This window comes from Lissotriton vulgaris, chromosome 12, assembly GCF_964263255.1.
Source record: "Lissotriton vulgaris chromosome 12, aLisVul1.2, whole genome shotgun sequence".
NCBI lineage: Eukaryota > Metazoa > Chordata > Amphibia > Caudata > Salamandridae > Lissotriton > Lissotriton vulgaris.
Window position 1 is genome coordinate 440,910,232 of NC_141700.1, and position 12,854 is coordinate 440,923,085.

General features: G+C 38.9%; 1 protein-coding gene across 1 annotated transcript in view; it reads left to right on the forward strand.

Moving 5' to 3' along the window:
- The window catches only part of DNAAF1 (dynein axonemal assembly factor 1), a 485,669-nt gene that overhangs the window by 397,896 nt on the left and 74,919 nt on the right, over positions 1 to 12,854 (forward strand). The window contains exon 19 of the mRNA XM_086945201.1: positions 2,389 to 2,498. Coding sequence (XP_086801327.1) covers positions 2,389 to 2,498 — 110 coding nt within the window. The remainder of the gene's footprint in view (positions 1 to 2,388; positions 2,499 to 12,854) is intronic.

A 12,854-nucleotide genomic window follows, 5' to 3' on the forward strand; every position in this document is an offset into this window, starting at 1 on the left:
GAGACAGAACTCTTTTTCTAAAATTGAGGTACGGGACAATTCCCTTGAATGAATTTCCTAAACGCTGGAAATCCCCCTTGTCCCACCAAGCTACTTGTCCGGGATGTGCAAACCCCACAGAGTCCTTAGCACACTTCCTGTTTGCTTGAAGTGCCTATAGGGGGGTCAGGAAAAGATGGTTAAAACCTGTATGTAGGGAATTAGGAGTGAGGCACTGCACGATGGCCCTCCGAATTTTGAGAACGGACACAACATCTATGATGGTCATTTGCGGAGTAGCAAAGTATTTGGGGAGAGCCTGGCAGATACCCTCAAAGCTTATGCAATCGAAAACGGGCTAGAAAACTAAGACTAATTAATCTGGCTGTTTATGAAAAGATTATCACTGCACTTTATGTCCTATGACCTTTTAAATGTATATACTAATTTTGCATTTTAACATATTTCTTTTTTATTCTCCCTGTATTATGAAATACGACTAATATGAATTTTATTCCTTTATGATGAAATTGTATCTACTTTTATGATAAAAAACTTTATTGAATAAAGTATTACAACAACAGTATTCTCATTTGTTTTACTCACAGCGACTTCAGCTCCTTGAGGCATCGTCAATTACGTGAGACACATGTTCATTTGCTAACTGCAGTGCACACTATTTTCAGAGCACAGGTTTTTCGGTTGACTGCACACTTTTCACTATCGGTTGCGGTATTGTTTTATTGGCAACTTTTTTCTATTTCTGTTTCCACTTCATCTGTTATTGCTTTCCTTTTGGCGTTTCCACAGGAGATTACCAACACAGATCATTGACTTTTGCTTTATCACTCCACTCCCTGCATCGACAACTGTATTGCTTTTCGACTCTAGCACCATGTTGCTCCTAGCATGTTTACCATTAGGGATCTGACACTCTGGGCTATCATACGCTACTACTGATATCTTCTTTCCCCACTTTTTACTGTTCTTACATAGTGAGATGCTCCTTAATAAGACCCATTCAATTATGTTTGCTCGTAGATTTACCCCTGAAGAAGGGCAGATTTAATTCTCGAAATACATTGGGATGGCTGATCAACTGTGAATGAAAACTTTGAGTGATTTATTTCGATTTCATGAACAACATTGGATATCACAATGAATGACTATTGGCATTAAATGGTCATTAAAGAACCAATGATTATGGACTGGTTTCAAGCCATATTATTGTGAACTCGTCACACAAGTGGATTTAATTTTTGTTTTGTTATTTTACGCAGTGCACTGGGGGACAACCCCTATTCAGGGGCTGCACCTTAGATACTGTTTACAACGCTGTTGGGCACAGACAGCGAAGCCCTAGTTGCACGCTACACCTGGCAATTTGAATACAGTAGTCAACTGGTTGTGTGTGTCCCACCCCTTGGTTCATAAGTTCTGAAAGATATCAAGATCAACCAGTTCCAAGTCATCCTAGTAGCTCCAGATTAGGCCAGAGAGAGTGGTAACCAAACTTCTGTGCAGGAGCATTTGTCCTCATATCAGGCTACTACTTCACAAGGATCTTCTGTCACAGCAACAGGGCAAGGTCCTCCACCCAAGTGTGCACAGTCTACACCTGCATGCACAGATATTGAGAGGTAGCAACTGACTCTATTTAATCTACTGCTTTAAGTGGTAGATGCCATCCTTGTCGCAAAATGTAATTAACCCTAATGCATAATTTTGTCATCCCCTTCTACATCATTCTAGTAGTGCCAGACATACTATATTCCGGACTTCTGATTAATGTTTCCTCCTTGTTGCTCTTGTGTAGGGAAAATCTTTGATTGTTGTGGTACGCTTGGGTATTATACATACCACTTCTGGATAAGTAGTCCAGTATTTATGACATTAGTGAAAGTAGAGTGGCAAAGATTTAAGTGCCCAGGCTTGATCCCCACAAAAAGTAAGGATTGTGACAATGAAGACCAGAGATTAGTATGATAAAGATTATCAGTAATTAAAGCATTCTCAGAATTCTGTTAAAAAGTGCTTTCCTTACATTCGTACAACTGATAGTATTGCAGGAGTAAGAGTACTGAAGTATCAACAGTGAATAAACGTTACTTTTTAATGTATTGCAAATACAAAAACTGTGCTAATTATTTTCTCTATTTTATGGATTGGTTCTGTATTTTAGGAAATACTTGATTTGTGGTTGAACCGCTTCCAATCTAAACTTGAGAATTACGATTGATAATTTGAGACAGATTTGTTTCTTTTTAGTGTCTTGAGATAGGAAAGAAGACGGTAGTTGGGAATCAAAATAAGTTTGGACTGATTTACATGTGAATATTAATAAGAAAACTTTAGCATCGGAGAACTCTCAATTATTTACCAGTTACATTATTTGTTTTATTGCTGCAGCAACGTCTTTACAGGAGATGTCCGCCCAGGGAGTGCTTGTCACTGAACTGGATGAAACTGAAGAGGTGGAAACCATTCCCCTAGAGATGCAGAAAAAGCTCTTCATTGACGTCTGTATCACATTGGTTAACTTACATATTTTTCATTGCTCGCTATGTTAATATTTTTGTACGGTACATACTTTATACTAATCCACTGCATGATTCTCAACTATGTTTAAATTTGACCCTCTGACCCAGACACCTAAAATTGTTGCTGACATCACTTCAGTTTGTGAATATTGCAGAACTCCACCTTTTTTAGTTTGTACTTGGGGCTCATTTTTTCCTCTGGGGCTTACTAACAGTAGACAATTACTCGTTTGATATTTTGACCAGATAGTTTAATATATCTATTTACAATGTACCATGTAAGTGACGATCACGTGTTTACTAACTGCTTTTTAAAAACGTTTAGGGATAGTTTGCTCAGCTATGGTCTCACGAGCTTGCTTATTGCAGAGCACTTCAAAGAAATTAGTATAGTTCTAGCGTAATTGATCTTATAGATTGAGTTTTTGTGCCTTGCTATTGCTCCACGAGATACTCACCAGTTGCCTTTCAAATGAGCTTTTGCTATGGCTTTTTCCCTAAATTGTTCTTAATTTATCTTGTAAAATTCTAAATTGATACATTTCTGTCTGCTAATTGTTAACCTTTTAAGTAAACTAGGCACAGGATGAATATTTACTACTTGAGCGTATATAGAGGCCTCACTACTTGAGCATATACAAATTCTTTCTAATACTATGGAGGTGGAGCGAGGAACTGTGAATATATGAGCGGAGTACCCTTAAAATAGAAATTTCATGTAATTGGAAAAGTTAAGGAGAAAAGAAGTTGATAAATGGTGTTAAATAATGTCTTTAGAAAAAATACTTGAAAGTGAAGAGAGTACCTAAATGCTTACGCATAACTCTAATGCCAAGTCATGTTGATCAAACTGATGCCATGTTAGAAGAGTGGGATAATCATATTGTGCATTTATCATTAGGGCTATTGGAAATAAATCATTGTGAAACACACCAAAGCAGACCTGATTAAAATTCCAGAGGAAATAGCCAAATTGGAGAATTAATTTAAACGTATTGATTTCCCATATGATTTGATTAAATGAAAGGACAAGAGTGATGAACAGCTTCTTAAACACGAAGGGGAAGTAGAGGCGAGAAAATTGAATACATTTCAACTAGACATGAAGATTACGAAGATGGGAGAATATTTACGTTTGCAAAATGGTTCTCAGACTTTAGGAGGCAGGAAGTATTAGATAAAATAATTGTGGAATCGAAAACTGAAAGCATTGCAAGTGAATCTGATGTTGACTCAAGTGAAGGGGATGGAGATTCAAGTAAAGTGATAGAAAAGGAACAAAAATTGTCTTTTTTAGACGAAATGAGGTTGCTACATCAAGATCAGCAATTAAGGCACAGAGGAGGTGCAATGAAGGAGAGTGAAGTGACAAGGAGGGGCAAATGAAGAGGAAAAAAAGAACAGGACGTAAAATCAGGAAGAACAATAGAAACAAGGAGGATGACACAGAACAACAAGTAGAATGGAAAGACAAGAGAGAAATGGAGATGGAAATAATAAATTAGCCGAAATGCAAGTTGAGGGAAATGGAAATAAAGGTATTAACAAAAGGCCTGAACTCCTGTCCAACAATGCTCTTTGATTAGGTAGATACCAGAATAGAGATTTTCAAATGCATAAGGAAATTGAAACTAGTAAAATACTATGGGAAGAAACAAGTGAGTCCAAAAGTGACACCAACACCAACAAATAAACGTATTATTGATAATATAGAGATTCTTTGTACCTTAGATGAATTGTAGCAGGATGATTTGTCAAGAGGATGGAATAAACCAGAATCATTACTGAAAGAGGCAGAAATCGATATCTTTTGAGCAGGCATAAGTACAGTAAAATCTAAATCGAGATTTTGTAGAAATATACCGCCAGGGAATAATGTGGATGTATTTCATGAGATGGTGTTTAAAGATGTCTGCAAATTAACAAACAACTTAAAACAAGGAGGACATTGTAAAAGGAAAGAAAGGGAAGCACTGAAAAGGTTGAAGGAAAAGACTGCCTTTAAAAGCAAACAATCCACCAAAAGTGGAAATATAGTTATGTTGGATAAGGAATACTATATACAGGCGGTATTATGACAAGATAGAGAATGCTATGAGAAAATTACAATAAACACTATAAACGAATGAGAGAAATGCTACACCAACAAATTAAGCAATCGGAAAGATCAAGGTTTGCTGGATGAGGATGAATATAGATTTTTAGTACCCGAAAATCTGTGATAGCAACAATTTATTTTTAGCCAAAGATACAATATAGCAGAGTGAACCCACCTGGAAGGCTAATTGTTTCTGCCACAGGATCGATGTTGGAGGAAACTTCAATTTATATGGATTTACTTTTGTCACCAATAGTCAAAGACAAGTTCTTACCTAAGATATACAAGATAACTGGTTACCCATTTGCAGCACATTCCATGGAAGGAAACATGTCATTTAATTGCAATGGATGTGGTATAATTATATACTAGTATCAGACATGAAACAGGTGTAGAAGCCTGTTGCTATTTCCTCAATCTGAGGAATATACACTTTTATGAACATTAATTCATGATTGAAGAACTGATGACGATTTGCTTGAAACATAATATATTCATATTCAATGATGAAATATACAGACAGAACTGTGGGACCTTAATGGGTGTATCATTTACACCCAGCTTTGCAAATCTAACAATGGGCGGTGGGAAAAATACACTGCATGGACGGTAATGAAGAGATACTAAGCAAGATTATAGTTTGGTTGCGATTCATAGATGATTTACTGATCATTTGGGATGGCACTAATGAAGAATTTGAACAATTTACCAGATATTGAACACAAATTATCTAAATCTGAGAGTCATTTATGATATAAGTAATAAAAGAGTGGTATTTCTTGATACAGAAATATTTATTGAGGATTGAATGCTCCAAACAACATTAAATCATAAGCCCACACCCACGAACAGAAAGAATTGGAAAAGTGGAATATTGAAATTATGAATAGATTTTTCATGAGAGGCTACTCAAAGAAGGTGATCAACAAATGTGCGGAAAGATCAACAATATGGAATACTTGGGAATTACTCGTTACAAAAAAACAAATGGTAAAGCCAATAATTAGATAACAAAATATATCAGAATTATTTTGACATTGACTAAGGAAGACTCTCAATTCAAACACATTTCGGAAGGGATTGGGGAATTTTTAAAAGTGATCTCACATTATCCAGAATATTGTGAGTAGTATCAACAATAACATACATAAAGCCAGGAGCATCAACGACATGTACATAGCCACTTCAAGAGAGCAGAAGAATAGGCTTGGTGGAACACACAGACAGGAATTTACAAATACCAACATTGTAAGATCTGTCATATCAAGGTTGACACTTCAGAATTTGAAGTGAGGAATGGGAACAAGAGAAACATTTATTTAGAGAATATCATGCCTGTTTACATTCTGAACTGTTCCCATGAGGCACAGGGTCAAGCCTGATTCAACCCAAATCTGTGACTGAGGGTGTTTGAAAAGTTTCAACACTCTGTCCATCATCTCTTTGTGTTTGCTTTCTTCATCCTAAGTTGACAGGGTATGCCCAAACGTTGGTCCCTTGCTCACTTTGCCACTGGTTTCAAGCTAGCCTGGATGATGAGGGGTGTTACCCAGAAACCAGTCCCAGGATGCTTGTTTCTATTCCAGGGAAGACCTGGCTTGGCAGTTTGGGCTGGACTGTTCCCATGAGGCACAGGGTCAAGACTGATTTGCATATGGCTTGGTCTGAACTGGGGTGGCAAATTGAGCTAAAGAACAATGATGGATTCAAACCAGATCTGTGACTGACGGTGAGTGTCTGCAAAGTTTCAACACTCCATTCATCATCTCTTTGCGTTTGCTTTGTTCACCCTAAGTTGGCAGGGTATGCCCAGACGTGGGTCCCTTGGTCACTTTGCCACTGGATTCAAGCTAGCGTGGCTGATGAGGGATGTTACCCCAAAATCAGTCCCAGATGCTTGTTTCCGGCCTAGGGAAGACCTGGCTTGGCAGTTCGGGCTGGACTGTTCGCATGAGGCACAGGGTCAAGACTGAATTGCATATGGCTGGGTCTGAACTGGGGTGGCAAAGTGAGCTAAAAAACGATGATGGAGTCAACCCTGATCTGTGACTGGGGGTGAGTGTCTGAAAAGTTTCAACACTCCGTTCCTCATCTCTACGGGTTTGCTTACATTCTGAAGTGCCCATGTAAACTGGCGTTTATTGGTAGTACCACATGTGAAATGAAAAAGAGAAAATAAGAACACTCAAGAGCAATAACCAACAAGGACATGATATACCCAGTGACAAGACATTTTGAAATTCACCATAACAGTGATTGGAAACAAATGGGAACCTTTGGAACTGATATGGTGGAAAGAAATGAGAGAGGGGGTGACAGAGAATGAGCACCATTGCATATTAGATTCATGGAACTTTCTCAACATGGAGACAATGACCCCCAAAGGTCTGAGCCAGGACAAGGAGCTTTTCATACATCTGCTTTAGTTTTTGGCTCCGGGATTATTCATGTTTCATAGTTGTGATTTAATGTCACCTCAAATCCATGTAGTAGTGAGAGGGATTTATAGAACACATTGCTGGAAACAAACAAGCACAATTCATTACATGAGATGAATAGTTTTGAAGTTATTGAGTAACAAGTATTCAGCCCACGAGAGGGCGAGACAAATGATAAGAGGTGAACAAGACTGGCCTGGTCCAACACACACCTAAATAATAGCCCGCTTGGGGGTGTTGATAGATATTTAAATGATAACATATTTGTTTATGTTTGAGACTAAATGTGTCTAAATTACTTGCCCATGAATGGGCAACTGGATTCTAATTTTTAAAGTGTCAATATTTTTGGCATAGTGGAACGAGCACACTATAGTTTGTTTAGCTGCAGAAAGTGGCAATTGAACTGGAAAATATTTGATAAATTGACAGTACATTTTGAGATGTGCTTTTATTGATACAATAGTAAGAATGAAAGTAGATATGTAATGCATAAAAAAATAATGCAATATTAATTGCACCATAAGGTGAAATTGTGGTGTGTGTATGTAAATTGTAAATTTGTATGTTACATCACTGTTTTTAAGGAAAAGTGTTACCTTTTAAGAAGTATGGACTACATTTCCCATATTTTACTGTAACTGTAGTAATAGAAAAGATCATGTAATGACAGTAAAGATAAAAGGTGCACTTAATAACTGGCATTCACCCTTAACAAAACCAGTGATGTTCACCACGCAATGATAATTTTGCGCTTTGGTGGGGTAATAAAAGTTAAATACACTCTGACAAGAGTGTGTACGTGTTGTCCATGTTACGAGGGAACTTGGTTGAATATATATATCACTGAAAAAACAAAGTTTAAAGAATCATTACAGCTAGGTCACAATTTTAGTGACAATGTACCATTTTAAACTTTAAAAACTCTGAAATAGGTAGTTATAGTTAGGTCCATGTTTCTATAGGAAAAGTGCTTTTTGACTTGCCTATATCTCTGGTGACGTTTGACGAATCTTCACAAACTTTAAAAAAATAAAAAGTACACAGGTGAATCTCGTTTCATATGGAAGGTTTTCAGGCAATCTGTCAAGTGGGGGCTGAGAAAAAGGGGGTGTTAAAAAAATAGTTTTTTCAATGTTACTTCAATAGTTACACCATTTAGCAAAAAGAGTTCTTTCTGAACCAAGGGTTACCTTTTTGCCAAATTTGGTGTATTTCAGCTCAGCAGTTCGGGCTGTAGCCGTTTCTAAAGTTTCCTATGGGAATTAACATGGAGAAAACATGTTTTGGGACCCCCCTTTTTTCTCAGCCCCCGCTTGCCGAATCACCCTAAAACTTTCAAGATAGGAGATGTCCAGAGCGCCTCATGAGTTTTGAAAATTTTGCCAATATTCGACAACCGGCGCCAAAGTTATTGGGAAAAGAATGTTACGAATTTCATATGGATAATAGGTCCTAACTATAATTACCTACTGGCGACCGCCAGTAGGTAATATATATAATATATATATATATATATATACATACACACCCCGTACACGAACACCGCTCAAAAGGTTGCCGCTCTCTACACAGCGGGTGTCGCAGCTCACGGGAGCGGTGCCGTTCAACGAATCAAACCAGCAGTCAAATAACAATGCTGCGCATTCAGGCGCTTTAGTTACTTTGAAGAATTTATTTTTTCATGCCACTCAAAATGAAGAAGCACTGACAAACTTTCTTTCAGCCGCCTGGCCTTCGTCTGTGTCCCTGGCGGCCGCAACCTCGGGCATTTTTATCAACAATTGAATTAATTGCCTCACACCAGTCATTAGAAATATTAGAAGGACCAAATGCAGATTATATGTATATCAAACAAATGTCGGCCATCTTAGATGGCCTTAAAGATAGCATAATTTGTGTAATTTCTGGATGTTGAATTGTGTAATTTCCACAAAGACCGATATATTAAGAAAATCGCCACCCAAATGTTGGTGTTATTGAAAATAGAGCAATTTACATCAAAAATTGCCCCTACTTCCTGTGCACATTTGGCATAACCCAATTACATTGGTATTCCTAGACCTCAGGACTTCACTTAAATGTTCTAATTGATCCATAAATATGAACAAAATACAAATGATAATCGTCCTTAAATCATGCCCTAATGGGCCTGCCATTATATGTTGCAAGGATATTTCATGTGCCATATATGTGTTCATTCATTTTAGGTCTATGTGCCAATCATGCCCTGAATAGGCTATTTCTTTATACAATTTCATCTCACATCCCACACTAGTATCAACAAAAATGTGTACAAAGGAAAGGTTTTCTCTATCCCACAAAATCCCATAATTCTTCCTCACTATTGAGGCCCCAAGGCATACGTGTCCTTAATTCAACTATTTACCTTGCCTCCAGTTGCCTGAGGAGTTTCACTCTATCTCCCCCTCTTTCTGTGAGAAGAATCTGGTCAAGAAAAAAGTTGCGTAATTTATCACTTCTAGCATTGTGAAATCCAGACAAGTGACTAGCTACGTGGTATGAGGCATCCTTATTGGTGATAGCCCGTGTGTGCTCCAGCACCCGTTTTTTGGCTGGATGGGTAGTACTACCAATGTACTGGAGACCACACGGACACACCAAGCAGTATACCACAAAGCTGGAATTACAATTCAACAGCTTGTTGATACATCGTTTGGTCTTCTTTCCAGGGACTACATAGTCCTTCACATTTGAGCTGTTTCAACAAACCTAGTAAACGGGAAGGATCCTGTGATTAGAGTTTTCATAATCACTGGTTCCTCCGTGAAATGACTGTGCACTAGGATATCTTTTAGTGACGCATTCTTCTTGTATGTTATATCAGGTCTAACTGGTAATAGATGCCCGATGACATTATCAGTTTGCAGAATTCCCCAATTCTTTTGGACCAGATCCCTCATCCTTGGTGACTCTGCTGAGAAGCCAAGAATTAACCTGGCTATCCCTATGTCCTCTCCCGTATCCTGACTATCGACTGGTTTCTTAGTCAATAAATCCTGTCTTCTTTTAAGATGGACCTTGTCCCTGGCACCCTGTAATATTTTCGATTGGTACCCCTTAGCTCTAAACCTTCCAGGGGATTCTTTTTCCACCATTTCATAGTCCCTGGGGAGTGAGAAATTTTGTTTCAGCCTCAACAATTCCCCATAGGGGATGCTGTTGATGAGGCTACGGGGGTGCTGACTTTGTGCGTGCAAAACAGTGTTTCCTGAGGTTGGTTTCCTGTAGAGGTTAGTACAGATTCTATCATCAGACCTGAACAACAACAGATAAAAAAAGCAATTTCCTTATCATTTGTATTGCTTGTAAATTTCAGATGTAGATCATTGTGGTTCAAGTGTTGAATGTGTTCTTTAGCTTTGGCGAGCGTTCCTCTTCAAATGATTAAAAGATCATCGACACATCTCGCTCAAAGCCCTATCTTCTCTACCCAATGGCTGTTGTCATCAGCCCAGGCCACGTGCTTCTCCCACCAGCCAATAAAAAGATTTGCATAGCTGGGGCCGAAGCATTTGCCCATGGCAGTACCTTGTATCTGCCGGTGCAATTGACCAGGAAAAATATCATTGTTCAGGCAAAACTCTGCAATTTGGAGTATCATTTTGCTGGGTGTTGCAAATTTTAAAAGCCTCATTTTTAAAAATGATTCAAGTGCAGACAGTCCGTAGGGGTGTGCAATGAAAGTGTATAAACTGGTGATATCAAGAGTGATTAAAAGAAAAGTTTCTTCCGAACGAATATTTTGGATGAACCGTATAGAATCAGTAGAATCCTGGATGAAGGAACTTAAATCCTTAACCATTGGGAAAAGAAAGAGGTCTGTATAGACTGAAGCTTTTTCAAGTAGGCTGGCTTTGCTGGACACTATTGGACGACCCAGAGGTCTCCTCATGTCCTTGTGGATCTTGGGAAGGTGGTAAAACGGGATGATCCACCATCATATATTTATACTCATCTTCCTCCAAGATACCCTTGCCTCTCCAATTGTAAAGTAGCTCATAGAAGGCAAGAACACTATTATTGTATTATTCTCTACTGATTTTCTTATTGCTACATGTATCTTCCAGGAGACGTAATGCTTCCTCTTTATAAAAATCGCTTGATAAAACAACCAGTCAGTCAAGAAGGTCTTTATTTCGATTTGCATCATAAAAGACATAATACACATCATGCATTTAAGCACATTTCATAATATTAATTAAAAACCATAAATACTATACATACTAAAACCTAAAATGTTAAAACATTATTAAATATTGAAACAAAAGACACATGACTGACTCCGATAAAAAAGAAGATACTCATTAAAATTTTAAAACCACCATTTGCCTCACATACGGTGTTGTATTGGTGTTGTATTGGTGTATTATGAACTCAGGTTCCGTGAACGTATTGACCAAGCCCAGCTAACGAACTTTGACACACCAATAACAATATAATTTGAGGTGCCGTTTTCAATATTCTACTGGCGGTCATTGCAGATCTAGTTCCCAATGAACAACATACAGGTCTTAGCCAGACACGTCTGGGCAGTGAGTACAATGGACAACAAAATAAAAAGTGATCAATAGTTTCTTCCACCTTCACACAAAAGCGACAATTGTCACTGCTTTGTGGCTTCCAGGAACACACTAACCCTCGTAAGGGGAGTGAGCCCACTCTAAGCTGGTGATACAATTTTCAATCTAGTGGCTTAGTTAAAGTATCCCAATAATCTTCATAACTCGGAACATCCTTAATAACAAGAAAAGCCGAGGTCATAGCGATACCCCACTCAGTAGATAATCTCTTATCCTTGATCCTACTCCAATACATTTCCTTAAAAGCCTTCTTCAAAGGAAAGACAGCAGTAGCAGGATTGGCCCATAAGGGCCCTATCCCCATATCCAACAGTGACGCTTTAAGAGCGGATAACCAGGGAACTTAGAAGCGCCCTGTAATCCTTTTATCTCCAAGAGGGCCTCAGCATACATGGACAGTTCCGGTGTTGTCCACAGGCGCCACCAAAACACCAGGGGTCTATACCGTACCATGTCCTCTACAGGATTACATCCTAAGGAACTTATTCTGAGCCACCTTCAATTGGGAAATATTGCTATAACCTCACAGTTCCGCACCATATATAATAGAGGGTAACATTTTGGAGCCATAGATTTTAACCAGAGGGGCCAGGGGCTTAGTATGAGAGTTGGAATGTTCCTTCAGTAGGGCACCCCCAAGCTGGGCGTGCTTAAGGGTCAAGAGGTCTATCTGGGGTTTCCAACTAAGGTTTTCACTCAAGGTGACATCTAGATATGTAAAGACCTGTGTTTGGTCTAAGGTGACCCGCTCATTTTGACCCTAGCTTTAACGGCTCTTGGGCCCCGAAGGACCATGAATTTGGTCTTTCCGACGTTCACCTCCAGCTCATGTTCGCTGCAGAAAAGCTCAAAACGAGACAAGGCAAGTTGTAAACCTTGTCTAGTTTTTGATATTATGAGCGTGTCGTCTGCGAACATGAGCAGGGGGACTTTCCTGCCAGCAAGGGAGGGTGCATGGGTCGAGAAGTTAGAAAAATAGTTTGTCACCCCATTAATAAACCGAGAGAACAGGGTAGGAGCTAACACACACCCCTGTCTAACCCCTTTAGAGACCTCAAACCTATCTGTCACCTCACCTGGCTTGCCCCATCGGACTTTGGCATAAGTATTCGCATGCATGTTGATAAGTAGAGCCACCTGCTCTTTGGCCATCCCCAATAAGACTTCCCACAACTTAGTCCTAGGTACTACGTCG